Source organism: Lynx canadensis, chromosome B1, assembly GCF_007474595.2.
Source record: "Lynx canadensis isolate LIC74 chromosome B1, mLynCan4.pri.v2, whole genome shotgun sequence".
NCBI lineage: Eukaryota > Metazoa > Chordata > Mammalia > Carnivora > Felidae > Lynx > Lynx canadensis.
The window spans coordinates 165,775,664-165,794,110 of NC_044306.2; the positions used below are offsets into that span (position 1 = coordinate 165,775,664).

General features: G+C 36.0%; 1 protein-coding gene across 1 annotated transcript in view; it reads left to right on the top strand.

The window, feature by feature from the left end:
• The window catches only part of NFXL1 (nuclear transcription factor, X-box binding like 1), a 73,995-nt gene that overhangs the window by 53,297 nt on the left and 2,251 nt on the right, over positions 1-18,447 (top strand). Inside the window, exons 19-22 of the mRNA XM_030313914.1 lie at positions 4,553-4,622; positions 10,922-11,026; positions 15,305-15,391; positions 16,189-16,242. Coding sequence (XP_030169774.1) covers positions 4,553-4,622; positions 10,922-11,026; positions 15,305-15,391; positions 16,189-16,242 — 316 coding nt within the window. The remainder of the gene's footprint in view (positions 1-4,552; positions 4,623-10,921; positions 11,027-15,304; positions 15,392-16,188; positions 16,243-18,447) is intronic.

Here is an 18,447-nt window from a genome sequence, read left to right on the forward strand (position 1 = left end):
GTTGAACTTTTAAGAATGAACTATTATAATTTTTAGCTTTAGAGTTTTGTTTGTAGAGTGAAGAGGGCAATTTTGCTTTAGTAATTAGTGATACTAAAGAAAGGAGATTTTCTTTGGTCTTATAGGGTGTAAATTTCCTTTTCTTACTTCTTTTTCCCTTTGTTATGTAGTCTCCAAAGTGTGACTTTGCCTTTTTACCTTCTTGTCCAGAGTGGTTGCCTTTCCAAGATTGACTCCTTGATTCTTGTGTACTTTTTAAAGTTTCTTCCTTTTAGTTAGTGTTCATATCTACCAGTACTTTTTCACATTTAGGGTGGACTTTCTCTTTCTGGTGTGATGTTAGCTCAGTTGCCCTCTTTTCTTTTCTGCTCAGTTTTTCCAGAACCCTACTAGTTCTCTGAAATGATATGCTGTGGGAGCTTGAGAAATAGCTTCGCTATGAATTGGTATTTATTTTTCTACTTGCCTGTAATTTGAAATTTGTAGAAATTTGTATCTTCTGGTTATATGCAGGTCATGGGATTTGAGTGATTTTATCATTAATGAGCTGAATGATTTTGTGGGGAGGATATGTAGATAGATATATTTGGATTGAGTTGGCTTCCATTACTACAGTTATCTGGAGTTCCTTTTCCCTTTCCTTGAATGTATATTTAAAGTGTATGATTTTCAGCAGAATATACATTCTTTTCAAGTGTACATGGAACATTCTCCAGAATAGATCACACAGTAGTTCACAGAAGAGGCCTCAACAAATGCCAAAAGATTAAAGCCTCACCATGTACCTTTTCTGACTACAACACTATGAAACTAGAAGTCCAACTACAAGAAAAAAATTGGAAAGACCACAAATATATGGAGTTTAAACAACATGCTACTAAACATTGAACAGCTCAACCAGGAAATCAGAGAAGAAATAAAAAATTACATGGAAATAAATGAAAATGAAAACACAGTGGTCCAAAACCTTTGGGATGCAGCAAAAGTGGTCATAAGAAGTATATAGCAACATAGGCCTACCTCAGGAAGCAAGAAAAATATCAAACAACCTAATCTTATACTAAAGGAGCTAGAAAATGAATATCAAACAAAACCCAAAGCCAGCAGAAGGAAGGAAGTAATAAAAATTAGAGCAGAAATAAATGTTATAGAAACTAGAAAAATAGAACAGATCAGTGAAACCAGGAACTGATCCTTTGAAAAAAAAATTAATAAAATGTGATAAACCTCAAGCCAGACTTATCAAAAAGAAAAGACAAAGGACTCCAATAAATAAAATCACAAATGAGAAGATAAATAGCAACCAACACCACAGGAATACAAAAAATTATAAGAGAAAGTTATGAAAAATTGTATGCCAACAAATTTTTTAAAGTTTATTTATTTTGAAGTGGGGGGAGGGGAAGGGGCAGAGAGAGATGGAGAGAAAACTCCAAGCAGGCTCCACACTGTCAGTGTGAAGCCCAGTGCAGGGCTCAGACTCATGAACTGTGAGATCATGACCTGAGCTAAAACCAAGAGCCAGATGCTTAACCAACTGAGCCATCCAGGTGCCCCTGTATGCCAACAAATTTGACAACCTAGAAGAAATGGGTAAATTCCTAGAAACATGTAAATGACCAAAACTGAAACAGGAAGAAATAAAAAACTTGAACACACTGGTAACCAGCAAAGAAATTGAATCAGTAGTCCAACTCCCAACAAACAAAAGTCCATGACCAGATTCTACCAAACATTTAGAGAAGAGTTAATAACTGTTCTCAAATAATTCAAAAAAATAGAAAAGGAAGGTAAACTTCCAATTTCATTCTATGGGGCTAGCATTACCTTGGTACCAAAACAAGCTACCACTAAGAAAGAACTACAGGCCAATATCCCTGATGAACATAGATGCAGAAATTCTCAATAAAATACTAGCAAATGAAATCCAACAATGTATTAAAAAAGTTATTCACCACCATCAAGTGGGATTTATTCCTGAGTTGCAGGTGTGGTTCAGTATTCACAAATCAATCAACGTGATACACCACATTAATAAAAGAAAGGATATGAACCATATGATCCTTTCAATAGATACAGAAAAAGCATTTTACAAAGTATAATATCTGTTTATGATAAAAACCCCAACAAAGCAGATTTAGAGGGAACACACCTCAAAATGGCAAAGGCTATATATAACAACCCCATAGCTAATATCATCCTCAAGGGGGAAAAACAGAGCTTTTTCCTTTATGGTCAGGAACAAGGCAGGGATGTCCACTCTCACCACTGTTATTTAACATAGTAATGGAAGTCCTAGCCACACAATCAGACAAGAAAAAGAAATAAAAGTCATTCAAACCAGCAAGGAAGAAGTAAAACTTTCACTATGGCATGATAACTATATATAGAAAACCTGAAAGAGTCCACCAAAAAAAACTGCTAGAACTGATACACAAATTCAGTAAAGTTATAGGATACAAAAATCAATGTACAGAAATCTGTTGCATTTCCTTACACCAATTGGAATTTAAATAAAAACTTAAAATCACAATGAGATACAACTACATACCTGTTAGAATTCAAAAGATAAAAGATTGACAGGTGTTGAAAAATCAGTTTATTACTAATTATAAATTTTTTTAATGTTTGTTTATTTTTGAGAGAAAGAGAGAGAGACAGTGCGAGTGGGGGAGGGATGGAGAGAGGGAGACACAGAATCCGAAGCAGGCTCCAGGCTCTGAGCTGTCAACACGGAGCCCTATGCACGGTTTGAACCCAAGAGATGTGAGATCATGACCTGAGCCGAAGTCGGCCGCTTAACCAACTGAGCCACCCAGCACCTCCCTCTGTTTGTTTTTAATGTTTATTTATTTTTGAGAGAGCGAGATAGTGCAAGTGGGGGAGGGACAGAGAGAGGGAGACACAGAATCCGAAGCAGCTTTAAAAAAAATTTTTTTTTAATGTGTATTCATTTTTGAGAGAGAGATGAAAAATTAGTTTATTACTGACTGTAAAATGATAGGAACAAAATGATATTAATTCTTAAGTTCAGAGGTGAGCACCATACTTGTAAGGATGAAAACGTACAACTTCTGGGAGAGCCAGAAATTATTAAGTGATATTATTAAGTGAATTTTTGCTAAGAAAATTGCATATGTTACCTTAGAGTACATTTATACTAATTTGATAACACATATTTAAGATAATAGTTTTGACATTAGGCTAAATTTATGGTATATTTTGGCAATTATGTATACTAAAAGGAAATAGGAAAAGAAGGAAAAGAAAGAAACAATAAAAAGGAGAAGAAAGGTAATGGGAAGAGAAAATAAGATTCATATGGTAGGGATTTTAAGAGTATCACTAGTTAACTGACTCATGCGATGTCTGTTGTGGTTGTATTCAACTAGATTAGAAAGTAGTTAAAGCACCAGTTATTCCCTGGTGCTCATGACTTTTCCTGAATTACCCACCAAGTCAAATATAAAAGCACACAGACTGCTCTAAAATGATTGAATCTAAAATGAATGAATTTCTAATATTAATAAATAAGTTACCAAAACAACTTAAAAAGATTTCCTAAAACAAGCTTACTAAATTCTTCAATTTGAAGTAGGTTTTTTTTTTTTTTCTCTTTAAGAAAAAACAAGCAAAGGGGGGGAAAAAGAGAGAGACAGGGAGGCAAATCAAGAAACAGACTCAACTACAGAGAACAAACTGATGGTTGCTAGAGGGGACGTGGATGGGGGAATGGGTTAAATAGGTGATGGGGGTTAAGGGGTGCACTTGTGATGAGAGCTCTGGGTATTGTATGGAGGTATTGAATTACTGTATTGTACACTTGAAACTAAATTACAATTTGTGTTAACTAATTGGAATTTAAATAAAAACTTAAAAAAAAGAAATCTGAGTGAGCATTTTCTCAGGATCAATTTTAAATTTTTTTTTTCAACGTTTATTTATTTTTGGGACAGAGAGAGACAGAGCATGAACGGGGGAGGGGCAGAGAGAGAGGGAGACACAGAATCGGAAACAGGCTCCAGGCTCTGAGCCATCAGCCCAGAGCCTGACGCGGGGCTCGAACTCCCGGACCGCGAGATCGTGACCTGGCTGAAGTCGGACGCTTAACCGACTGCGCCACCCAGGCGCCCCTCAGGATCAATTTTAAAGTAATATATTGAGCCATCAGTTTTTAACTGTTCATGGAAGTATTAGGAAAATGATAATTATATGATAATATAATGGTTGATCTATCAACAGGGAAAGATAATAGCAGGAACTATTAAAGAGATCATATTTTGTATGTGTTTTATACTCCCTTTTTGCAGCGATTGACTTTTTGGCATTTGATTTATTGGTAATAGATAAAGCGCTGGAAGTTTTCAGTTATCAGACCAGGTAAGTAATTTGAGATAATTATTACAGATGGTACACAAAATAGTTTTCAAGAAAAAAATGAAGTAGGGTAATTTTATGGATATGTTTGAAATTGTGAATTACTTTTAGAGAAATTGTGTTATAAAATGGACTTCGGTTTGAATGGCATCAAAATTTCCTCTTTTATTTTTAGAAAAATAACCACTGCTGATATAGATGAAAAGAATCTCCTTAGTTGTTGCAAAAATCAGTGTCCTAAAGAGGTAAGCTTTAATAGAAACTTTTAAGTTGTATTTCTATGGCCTTGTTTCTCTTGGATTTTCTCTTTTCTCGTTTGGTCTTATTTCAGGTCCTTTCTGAACCTGCTAGACATGTGGGTCCAGAAAGGAAGATGTGATTGAGGTCTGTAAAAATGTAATACCTACTAACTGTGGATGCACATCGCTTTATGAAATTTTGGGGCTATTAGGACTAAGACTGACCCTTCGAAGATTTTTTTCTAAGAGCAGTTTTAAAGACAGCTTATATACTTTATATGATAGAGTATTGACCTAATGCTTTGCCCCTCCTTAAAATATTAAATAGGTGAAGAACTGTGTGAGTCATAGGCTGTGAGACAGTAAATCCATAGTAGGTTATTTAAGAAGCAGATTTGTGTGTGTGTGTGTGTGTGTGCGCGCGTGTGCATGCACGTATGTATGAATTTTAAAGTTCATTATTATTTTGAATTAATTCATACAAAGTACTTATGTTAAAGTTTTATTTTTAAATATTCTGATTCTTGTATGTGCATTGTATCCAAACTGAAAGTATTAAAAATAGTTCAGAAAAATTATTCAGAGTGTAAAGGTTAAAAGTCACCAGTGATTTTTCTTGGTGATAATTTGAGAAACCAAAGTGGTCCGTCTATAGTTGGTTAACTTAAAATAGTATTCCCTTTTTTGTTGTTGGAGGTAGGGCAGTAATAGTTACTTGATTTGGTTGGACATTTATAAAGGAATCCCTTTGACTTACAGATATACTCATTGTACCACTTTTATTTTAATTCTGTCTTTATGTATTTACCTGTTTCTCGTCCTCTTTATAGTCAGGGAGAGATGACAACAAAGCCTTAATGACAAGTATAGAAGTCATTCTCTTTAATTAAATAAAAAGAAATTAACGCATGATATGCCTTTTTGTTAGCAATATTTCCTTTTAACTAAAACTGGATTCTTTTTATGGATTTCTGTTTAAGAACTATTGGAAGTTGAACCTGTGTATTTTAAAAGTTATGTGAGATTATAAACAGACATTTCAAGCAATAAATGATTATTTTAATAACCTGTCTTTGTCATACAGGCAAAACTAAGGGGGGCATTGGGATATTTCAAATTTAATTTTCTGAATTCTTCAAATCCTGAGTTTTTCCTTTGTAAAATAAATTTTCTTCTGTCCAAATTCAGATTCCAGGTAATAAGTGGTTGAGAATGTTTTTTTTTTAATCTGACTCAGTAACTTGGTATGAGATTGTAGTTAGAAATAACAAAATTAAATTTAGGGATTGCTAATTTGCAGTTTAACATTTCCTTGGCTGTGATTCGTTTGTGATACTGTTATGACATTTGGTGGGACTAGATGAATGGTCACTGTTTAAAAATTTGTTTTCCATGCTCATGATTATTTGGATTCTAGATCATTCTGGAGCCCTGAGTATTTCCAGAATCTCCTTGGGCTCTCTTGAAAAATATACCCTTAGTTTGGGAACAATCCAGGTGGCTGTTATAGTTTGAAACAGTCTAGGAGCGGACAGGTGTCTAATAGAACTTACTCTAGTTTTTGGCCTCTCAACATTGGTAAGGCTACAGCAATACTTCTCAAACAGTCAGTTTAAGAGCTTCTTGAAATGGATTAATGGGCCCTGCCCCAGAGTTTCTGGTTTTGGGGGTCCAAGAATTTGCATTTCTAATAAGCTTATATATAATAGTGATATTGTTGGTCTGGCACCACAGTTTTGAGACTCACTAAGCCATAGAATCAAGTCATACTTGGGATCAACCAAGAACTGTGTCACTTTGCATCTGCAGTAGATGTCCTGTACTCAGAGTTAAGGTATAGGATGATGGTAAATTCTGATGTACGGATAGATTCCTGTTCACTTTCTCTTCCCCTCCCCATACTATGGATTTCTTGGGGGCAGGGACTATGTCATATTTGTCCTTGCATCCAGTCCTTTGTTCCCTGTTTGTATGTATTAGGCAGTTGGTAAATGTTTGTTGAATGTGAATTAAACTGAACCATGGGAGTGATATAGGCATATCCTTCTAGATATACACACTCTATGTCTTCTGGACTGGTTTGAATTTAACTAAAAGAAAATATAAAGATACCATGAAGAACTAACTACACCTTTAAACTGCCCCACATACACAATTCTGCTTTTAAAACATATTTCTGAATTTGGTTTTATCATCCCCATGCAAGCTTTTTTACTTTTTGCTTGGGAAAATTATTTAATGTCTCTGTAACTCAAATTGTTCATGTATACAATGGGAGAAGTAATACTCACTGCTGAGCGCTGAGTATTAATGAGTTAATAACATGTAAATGTCATAGTATATGGTAAGTGCCTCATATGTGCTTGCTGTAGTGATGATGATATATGTGGGTATTTATCCACAAACATTGTTCTTCAAGCTTTCCTTAATTATTTTTAAAGAGCTTTTTAAATTGTGATTTAAATGGAACATTTTGAAGTAGACAGTGTTGGTTATTGATGAGGTGTTGGATATGACATATGCAAATGTTAGCAGAATGATGTTAGGGACTGAGTAGAAGAAAACCATTCCGCATTGAGTAGAGTAGGCTATCTCTGCTTTAAATGAATGTGAAGGTTAGATGTTTTAGAAAAACCTCAGTATTTTGGTGTGAAGTCTGTAATGAAGATACAGTCTTTATATATAATGCATTTTAATCAGCTTCCTTTGAAACCGCTTTTCAGCTCTTTTAGAATATAAGCTGGCTTTTAAGATAACACATACTTGCACATCTGATTTTTTTAAACAATGAAATTATTACCTAGTCAGAAATACGTAATACATATGGACAGTTTAACAAATGGTTAAAAAGTCAAGACTGTATAACTCCACCCAAGTTAAAAATTACAGTGTGACTGCATCTCAGAAGTCTACCAAAGTCCCTGTCTGACTGTGGTTTCCTCTTTCTATCCTATATGTTATCTCCATCTCCCTTTTATAGTAATTTACTTGCTTTTGTTTATAGTTTTCATCTGGAAACAATATTGCTTGCCTAATTTTATATTAAAAGTTCAAAAGTATAAACTTATGTGATCTACTTACTGTGCTTTATGTTATGTTTGTCACGTTTATTACATTTGCCACAGTCTTTATTCCATTATATGAGTAGACTATAGTTCACTGTGTTTTCTTTACTGTGGGTAGATATTTGAGTTGCTAAAAATACTGCTATGAACATTCTTGTTTGTACATTCTAATATATGTGGATATAGGTTTCTCTATGTGCCATTGCTTATTCATAGGGGATGTATAATTTAACTTAAAGTCATATTGATTTCCAAAATAGTTGTACAATTTACTGTCAGTAAATTTTCCTGTTTACTACCAGTATTTTAAAGTTCCAGTATTTTAATTTCCAGTTACCACCACACTTGGTATTGTCATAATTTTTAAGTTTTGCTAATTCTATGGCATCTGGTGATTTTAAATTACATTTTCCTGATTACTAGTGGTTTTTAATACTTTTTCAGGATTAATGACATTACTTTTGTCTGTGGGGCATATGTTGGATACCAGCACAGCAGACTTCTGGATGAGTTTCAGTTCTCCTTGCAAGCTACAGAAATCAGTTTGGTTAACTTATCACACACAAAAAAAGACATATTTGGAGGATTTGGAGGCCAGTTCATAGATTTTGAAGGAAATGCTGTTACAGCAAACTTTGGGAAGGGCAGGACCTGGGCAGCCCCCAGGGGCTTGCCAGCAGGGGCTTGAGGGCTCTGTAGTGAGATGACTATTCAAACCACCATCTCTTTCTTTTTAGTTTTCAGTTATCAGGAGAGAAAATCTGATTGGTCCCCTTAGGTACGGGGGCTCCCTTGGCACAGGCAGCAACAGACAGGGAACTGGAATGGGTGGTACAGTCATGGCCATAGCTCCTGGGAGAACTGTGGTAAACCAGGCAGCCATTCCAATTTATGTCTTCTGTTTCTTCTACCAGCAGAGAAGGTGAAAGGCAGGGAGATTCATGGAAGAATTGTGAGATGGGGGTAACAGGATCAATACAGTATTTAGAGAAAAGAGGTACATTTTAAAGGTAGAAGACCCAGCCAGAGAAAAGAGACTTTTAAGATGGTAGTGAAGTTGTGGAGAGTGACCATGGGGTCTTTTAGGACTAAGGCAGAAAGATAGGACATCCAGAAAGATATGACATCCGGTTTTTAGCTTTTCATCAAACCCCAACATGTTGAAAATATAGAATACTATAGTCACAATTCTGAGTAACTTCAGAAAGTCTATATTGATTCTGAAAAGCTTCCCTATTCACTTTCCCCATTAGAGTTATTGATTTAAAGTTGAAGTAGAGTGGTTAGTTACTTTTAGAGAGGATGACCGATGTCATTACCTCGATGAAGGAAAGAGCAAGAGGCTACAGAGACCTGTTTGGAGAAGAAGAGAGGATGGGTGGTAAGTTGATGCCAAATGTTTGTCTTCTTCATGAAGTCAGGCTAGAGGCACTGGCAGGAATGGAAATGAGGAAGAAGTTGAGGAGGACAAAGACTTTAAACCACCTTGTGAGGCAGATATTTGATACTTCAAAAGTATGAACTTTTGAGCTTATTAAGCAGTGTTCAAGGCCTGTAGTTAGGTAGAGAGAAAAACAAAACTGAAGTGGTCCAGGAATGCTAGTGTGGAACTCATTCCAGCAGCGCAGCCCTATGGTGGGACCGATGAAAATGTAGTCTGAGTGATCCATATTTAATTTTGGTGCGAACGTCTCAGCTAAAAATGAAAAGACAAGAAATTTAGTTGCACACCAGAGAGAGACTAAAGGCAATGGAAAAGACTTCTGAATGTTTTAAAGTCAGTAGAGATAATAGTTTGAAGAATCAATCTGGTGAAATATAAAGATCAGAAGTTGGAGAATTCAATGTTTATTAAGGTGTATTTGTTAATGAATATAAGAGACACAAAGAAATAGAAGACCATTGCCCTCATTATAATACCTTTTATTATAATAGCTAAATATATTGAGAACATTTAATCCTCACGACAGCCTTACAAAGTTCTGTTTCCCTTCCCAGTTTTATATGTGAGGCACAGAAAAGTCAGGAGGTTTGCCCAAGATTTCACAGTTGGTAAATAGGGAAGCTGAAATTCAGTTCCAGGCAGCTTGACTTTGGAATTTAACCACTAACCAATGGTGTCTTTTATTCACAGTCTGGTTCTAGAGAGAGGAATCTATGAAGTGTCTAAATTTTTAAAAATTTTTAATGTTTTTATTCATTTTTGAGACAGAGCACAAGCGGGGGAGGGGCAGATAGAGAGGGAGACACAGACTCTGAAGCAGGCTCTAGGCTCTGAGCTGTCAGCACAGAGCCCATCGTGGGACTTGAACCCACGAACCATGAGATCATGACCTGAGCTGAAGTCAGACGCTCAACAGACTGAGCTACCCAGGCGCCCGTAATTTTTTTGAAGACCACACAAACAGTGTCACAATAGTTTAAAAGTAGATTTCTTACATAATTACTATTATTTGTTCAAATATAGGCAAATTTCTATCATGTTACTATGGTGATCTAAGCCATTTATTGAAGTCTGGATAAGATTTGAATACAAAGAAGATCACAATGTTTCATCTGAAAGCTTGACTGTGATAAGAAGATAGTAAATAACTAAAGACAAGGAGCCACGTAGACATCATGGCAATTGCTTAGTTGGTTTGGCTACCTATATAATATGTTTTAATACATAGCGGCAAAGAGAAATGATTTAGAGTAAAAGGCTAAGCAGTTGTATTACAACACAGTGCCTTAAGGACAAGAAAGTTTTCTTTCTTTCTTATATAACCATATAGGGAAGGTAGATGTGTTATCACTGTGCTCCATGTATTCATCCAGGAACCCAAATAAGTCAGGCAGCTCTGCTTCATCTTGACACATGGTTTCCATTCGTGCTCTAAATGTCATCATTTACAGCACATTGGGAAGGGAAGAATATGGGTGTATGCTCTTGAAAAGCTTGAAGGCACAAAAGCACTTTTGCTTACATTTCATTGGCCAGAACACAGTCACATGGCTATAACTAGCCGCAACCCTGATGTAAGATACACTCTTGGAGTGGAACTGGGGAGAATATTTAACATTTATGTGTAAAGTAATTTATATCTAAAAGAAAAAGTTGGAAAATTAGATCATTATCCAGGGTTGATTGACCGACCCTGCTGTGATAGACTCTCTTAAAATAGCTGTTGGAGGAAGGGGAGTTTGTACAGTATGACTAGAATATAAATATGCAATTGCTTTATTTTCGTTTTATTTTAGCTTCCTTGTGGTCACAGATGCAAAGAAATGTGTCATCCTGGTGAATGTCCCTTTAATTGCAACCAGAAGGTAAAACTTAGATGCCCTTGTAAAAGAATAAAAAAGGTAAGTATTTTAAGTTATTGAATATACTTTTCTGTGTAAAAAAAATTTTTTTTGTCTCTGTTTTGGTAGTTTTTGACTTTACTTTTTGCCTTTTAATTTTAAGGTCTTACAGAATCTTTATTGTTAGCCTATTTCTGTAGGTACTTATTTTTAAAATCAGCTTTGTTTGGCAATTTAGTTTTCTGGAATTTACTCATAAAAGAACTTTGTTTTATGTTGGAACTAAGTTCAGTGCCCTTTTTTTGGGTAGAATCAATATGCTCTAGATTTGAGGGGTGCTTGGGTGGCTCAGTTGGTTAAGCGTCCAACTTCAGCTCAGGTCATGATCTCGCAGTTTGTGAGTTCAAGCCCTGCGTTGGGCTCTGTGCTGACAGCTCAGAGCCTGGAGCCTGCTTCGGATTCTGTGTCTCCCTCTCTCTCTGCCCCTCCCCCACTCATGTTCTGTCTCTGTCTTTGTCTCTCTCTCTCTCTCTCAAAAATAAAGATTAAAAAAATTTAATATGCTCTAGATTTGAGGTCTTTATACAAGGAACATGGAATGAGTAATAGAGTGAGTTTCATGGTTTAAGAAATGGTCTGGAATTTAACCTTTGTTGCTCTTAATTATGAAATAGTTTTTGCCATCAGTATCATGTTGTGAAAACACAGCCTTAAAAAGACTTCACATGCACAGCCTTATAACAAACTGGGAGAGAATTCATTTTAAGATAAAATAGTGGTAATGCAGGAGTAAAAGGGCAAAACTTTTTTTTTTTTTTTTGTAATGTTTGTTTATTTTTGAAAGAGAGCGAGAGAGACAGAGTCTGAGCGGGGAGGGGCAGAGAGAGAGGGAGACACAGAATCCGAAGCAGGCTCCAGGCCCTGAGCTGTCAGCACAGAGCCTGAGGCGGGGCTCGAACTCACGAGGTGTGAGATCATGACCTGAGCCGAAGTCGGACGCTTAACCCACTGAGCCACCCAGGAGCCCCTGAAAGGGCAAAACTAAGAACCGGAAAGCTCAGTGGAAGCAAACTATACACCATTCAGCTAAACTAAGCTTACACAGAAGAGTCTCACTGTTCTCCAGTGTCAGCAGCTGGGTGGTCTTGTTTTCAGCCTCCTTTTCCTTGACTTGCCTGTTTACGCTGTTGACCTCTGATTTTTGCTATCTCGGTTACAGTTGTAACTCCTTTTTTCCTTCATATTCTTATGGTCATCCCCTAAAGTTAGTATTTTTCTTTTCTTTAAATTCATTCAACAAATATTTATTGAGAATCTTCTGCTTTTATTCAGGATATTTGCTTTTTACTTTTTTTTCACAGTTCCTACCATCACTTCCTGGGATAGGTAGTTTCTGAATTTAAATTTAGAAGCCTGACCTCTTCTGAAGTTGAATCCCTAAGTTTTAGATATTTAAATTGGACCGCTTTATGTGAAAATCAATGCTTAGTCAAGTCACTTTTCATCTGCGATGTCTCTCTCATGTCCTGTTACTGTCCAAATACAGTTCGCCACCCACTAGAAGAACTTTGGCAACAGCTCATTCTTGGACTCTGATAACAGCTTCATAGCAGATTTCCCTGCCTCCAAGTCTAGTACTTCCTTAATCTAAGTTCTTCAGTGGTTCTTCATCACTATGGGAAAAGAATATACATTTAGAAGAAACATCTATGTACATACTGACTTGGCATTCAAGTGAATCTGTGATGGTGAATGTTTGCCTGCTTATCTCCAGTCTCATCCTCTAGCAGCCATCTCTGTGAATCTGTTACTTAGGTGTCCTAACATATATGCTACCTTACGCTTTAATCTGTGGTGATGTATACATTCTTCCTTTTGTGTAAAATGCAAAGTTTTTTCCCTTTACCATTCCGTCCACTAGAATCCTGCCTCTAGTATTCAGTGCAAGCATTTCCTTGTTTGGGAAGCTCTTCCTTGTCCTGACTCCCTTAGGAAGACTTAGATGCTGTTTTCCCTTGGTTTCCTTTATCCTAGGTTCATGACTAAGAGCTTGATGATCCTAGGGACGTCTGCAACCTTGTTTTCTCATCCATAAAAGAGAATTTATACTTAGATTTATTGAAAAGAATAAAAGAGGTAATGCTTATGTAGCATTTAGTACAGTGATTGCTATGTTTAATAAATAGCTGCTGTTATGATTAGTTAACCACTTGTCATATTATTCCATTCTTTTCCTTATTGTGTCCCTGTCCCTCATACAGTGCTTGGCATGTAATAGGTACTCTGTAAGTACCTTTTTTTTTCTTTTAAATTTTATTTATTTTGAGAGAGAGAGAGAGAGAACATGAGAGAGCACACACAGGGGAGGGGCAGAGAGAGGGAAAGAGAGAATCCCAAACAGGCTCTGTGCTGCCAGTGCAGAGCCAGACATGGGGCTTGAACTCACAAAACTGTGAGCTCATGACCTGAGCCGAAACCAAGAGTCGGACACTTAACCAAGTGAGCCACCCAAGCGCCTCACCAAAATTTTAAAACTTTTTTAAAAAAGATTAAGTGGTTGAGAGGGAAATTTGTAGCTCTCCAGAAAATTCTCTAGAACTGAATGAGTTGGTAGCCATTGGCCACATATGGCTGTTTATTTTTTTAAATTTTTTTTCAACGTTTATTTATTTTTGGGACAGAGAGAGACAGAGCATGAACGGGCGAGGGGCAGAGAGAGAGGGAGACACAGAATCAGAAACAGGCTCCAGGCTCTGAGCCATCAGCCCAGAGCCCGACGCGGGGCTCGAACTCACGGACCGTGAGATCGTGACCTGGCTGAAGTCGGACGCTTAACCGACTGCGCCACCCAGGCGCCCCTGGCTGTTTATTTATTTGAATATTTTTTAGCTTTACTGATGCACAGTTGACAAAAATTATACGTATTTAAAGTGCACACATGATGATTGTCCACACATATACACTGTGAAATGATTACAGCAATAAAGCTAATTAACATTTACCTCACAGTTACTGTTTCTTTGTGGCGAGAATACTTACAGAGCATATTTAAAATATATAATACAGTATTAGTAACTATAGCCAGCATGTGGTGTATTAGGTTCCTTAGAACTTATTCATCTTATCACTGAAAATTTGTAGCCAGTGACCAATTTCTTCATATTCTACCTAGTCCATAGCTCCTAGAAATTTCCATTCTCTTCTCAGCTTTTCTAAGTTCTTCTCAGCTTTAATTTTTTAGATTCCACATGTAAGTAAGATCATACAATATTTGTATCTGACTTATTTTACTTAGCATGATTGTCTCCATGTTCATCCATGTTCTCTAAATAACAGGATTTCCTTCTTTTTTATGGCTGAATAATACTGCATTATAGGTAGGTAGGCAGATCACATTTTTTTTCATTCACTTATCCATTGATGGACACATGTCTTGTTACCATATTTTGGCTATTGTGAATAATGATGGCAGTGAATATTGGAGCACAGATATCTCTTAGATACTATTTTCATTCCCTGTATAGCCAGAAGTAAGACTGCTAAAACCTATACTACATCTCTTTTAAGTTTTTAAAGAAGCTTCCACACTGTTTTTCATACTGGCTATACCAATTTACATTCCTGCCAACACAGCGCAAGGTTTCTTTCTTTTTCTTTTCTGTATTCTTGCCATGACTTGTTATTTATTGGCGTATTAATTATAGTTATTCTAACAGTTGTGAGTTGATTATATCATTGTGGTTTAGATTTGCATTTTCCTGGTGATTAATGATATTGAGCCCATTTGCGTATACCTGTTGGCACATATGGGTATTTAAAATTTGAATTTTAACGAATTAACATTAAATAATAGTAAACCTTCAGTTCTTCAGTTTCACTAGACACATTTTGAGTTTCAGTAGCCATATGTAGTTAGTGTTACTCTGTTGGGTAGTGCAGATTTAGAACGTTTTCATGATCTCAGAAAGCTGTGTTGGATGCCACTACTCTAGAGCATTTAATCCCCTGGAAGCCTTAGAAATATAACAAACAATAAAAATAAAGAATAAAAATGAAATTAAAGATAAGTTCATAGTGGCTCTAGTAAATAATTATTAAATAGATGCTTTGAATTTTATGTTACTTACTTTTTTTCAATTATGAGGCAATAAAAGAATGATCCCTCTTTGAATTAAGACATTTAATGCTTGTAACCATATCATCATTAAATATTCATGAAGTGACTCTTAATATGCATAACCTTAAGCTGTTAGAGAAATTTTGCTTTTTTGTGGCATACAGTTAGGACTTTGAGGAAAAAAGCTTTTAAAATCAAATTTTTAAAAATATTATTTGTAGGAACTACAGTGTAACAAAGTACGTGAAAATCAGATTTCAATAGAATGCGACACAACATGCAAGGAAATGAAACGGAAAGCATCTGAGGTAATGTTGCATTAAATGTCAATTCTAATTTGCTAATTAATAGCCTTTTCATATTTTGTGGATTACTTTATGTGCTTATTACAAGCAAATCTCATCTCTTTTTGCTTTTGTAATAAAAGCCTAGTTTTGTAGGCCTATTTTCGATCCCCAGGTGTATTCTTCAGTATGTACTAGATTTTTCCATACCAGTTAGTGTATAATGCTCTGGAATGGGACATAGTTTTTCATTTTAATGTTAGTCTAAGCCTCCTGAAAGCTAGGTTAAAATAATACAAAATAAGGTTTTGGAATTCTTTGCTGTTTGGGTTACCTCTAGTGTCATCATTTGCCTCCATTAATGCATTCAATGAATAAACTCTTGATTTTGTTTGATACTAAGGATTCCCTTCCAGATAGAACATTTGCAGAAAATGGTCAATTTCAACTCTAGAAAAAGAGTGGTATTGAATAATTTATTATAGACTTAGTATGATAACTCAAGAGAAAAAAATCAGCTTTAAAAATATTTCATTTTGCAGTTTTGTGACTCTTTGAATTGTGATCTAATATCTATTATAATTGTTAAACTGAAATGTTTATATACTGTGTAACACTATCCCTCCCCTCCCCTTCCAGTTGGTTAGACAGAACCTTGGTAACACTTCTCAGTATAACCTTTACATGTCATTAAGTAACTTCCAATATAAAGTTCCTAGAAGTCATTCTGGGTTAGTGGATCCTGGGTGGGAAGATGTTAAAATTCTGAATAAAATTTGATGGTTATGATGGTAATATACTTTTAAATGTCTATAAAACAGATAAAAGAAGCAGAAGCCAAAGCTGCTCTTGAAGAGGAAAAACGAAGACAACAGGTAACTAAACAAAATACCTAGATTTATGTCTTTTTGTATCATTGTTAGTTTTTAGAGAAACACAAGGTATATTCCACATACAAACTAGGGGCTGGTCTACTGTTTTCTGGACTGAAAATAATACATTTCCTACAAAACAGAAATTAGCCATTCCCTCACTTCAGTCCAGCTATCCTGAACCTCTCAAGAAGCATGAAATCTTGTATATTCCCAGATATTTTGTATATTCCCAAATTTACTTCCTTGCCAGGCTCATCCATTCTCTAGTGATAAGAATTTTAACTCCTCTTTAGGTTGGTGGGTGTTGGTGGGGTGTGGCAGCATCCATTTTTTTTATTAAAAATTTTTATGGGGGGGGCCTGGATGGCTCAGTGAGTTAAGTGTCCGAATTTGGCTCAGGTCATAATCTCACAGTTCATGAGCCCCATGTTGGGCTCTGTGCTGACAGCTCGGAGCTGGAGCCTGCTCCGGATTTTGTGTCTTTCTCTCTCTGCCCCTCCCCTGCTCACACTCTGTCTCCCTTCTCTCTCTCAAAAATAATAATTTTTAAAATTTTTTTTTTTTTCTTGAGAGAGCGAGAACGAGAGAGAACATGCTTGAGCTGGGGAGAAGCAATGAGAGAAGGGGACAAAGAATCCTAAGCAGGCTCTGCGCTGACAGCAGCAAGCCCGACGCAGGGCTTGAACTCATGAACTGCGGGCTCTAACCCACAAATGAGATCATAACCTGAGCCAAAGTCAGACACTTAAATGACTGAGCCACCCAGGCCCCTGGCAGCATCCATTTTAAAGTACCTCTTGGAGCACTTGTCTTCACTTACCTAAAATTATTTGAGTTCTATTTTACTGGGTTGTAAATTGTCTGTAAAAGTCAGTGTTGTTTACTAACCAATGCACTTATTTTAATAATACATTCCCTTATTTCTCCTTTATTTTCATAAATGCAGGATTATTATCTGCTCTTTGTTCTATAGCAGATAACAACTACATTTCTGTACATTTGCTCAAATACTATCTTGATTGTATACTCCAAAGAGTGGCTTAAGTTTCTAATAGTGACATGATTGTTTATCAGTTTGCATTTTGAGATGCTCCATACTTAGCAAAAAGGGTATATTATATGCAAACTGCTGCCTTTTGAATGAGGAAATTGAAATTTATATGACTTGAGGGGAGGGCATTGGAAACAATTCAGGTAGCAAATAAAAGTGGGCTAAAATGACCTCTGATGTTAAATGGTTCTATAAAGTTGGTTTGCCTAATATTCCGAAATTAGTTATCAAAGCTCTTACAGTAAAATGTGGATTGACTAGAATCCTGGGAGGTTAATTTATTAGGAATAGTTGAGGGTGAATCTTCTTTCCCTTTTTATAAACCATTGTGGACGGAAATTTTTAATATATTCACTATTTACTGACCTTTTCAACAGAGTGTATAGAACATTGTTTAAATTCTGCATGATGAATGTGGGTCATCATTAAAGCATCAATTATTTTACTGTGTCAGTTCCCAAGTTTGGCTCCTTTTCATGTATATTGATCTTGTTCTCTATTTCAACCACCATGAAAAATATTCTGACATTTTGATTCCTTGAAGAATGCTCCTTTGTGTTAAATTAAGTCCAGGAGTAGCTCATCTTCACATGTGGTTTACGGGTGAAGTAATGGATGTGTTAACTGAAGTTTGTACAGTTGACTCTCGAACAACAGGGTCCACTTAAATGAGGCTTCTTTTTGATAGCTACAGCACAGTACTGTAAATGTATTTTCTCTTACTTATGATTTTCTTAGGAACATTTTCTTTTCTCTAGCTTATTTTATTGTAAGAATACAGTATATAATACAACATACAAAATATGTGTTCATCAACTGTTTGGTAAGGGTTCCAGTCAACAGAAGGCTGTTTATTAGCAGTTAAGTTTTGGGGGAGTCAAAAGTTGTATGTGGATTTTTGACTGTGGGGTCAGCACCCCTGACTTCTGCATTGTTTAAGGGTTAACTTGTATTTCCTTTAGATAAATAAACAAGTACAGAATCTTGCATGGCGATTACATACATATTTTAGTTAATGACTATCGTGGTTTAGTTACAATGCACTGTAGTGTATCATGTTACGTTATCATGTATAAAGTTAAGTTCTTAACAGTAGAATAAAAATCCGCATTTCATGAGTATCATCCAGTTATCCTTTTTTTAGAACCAGTTTT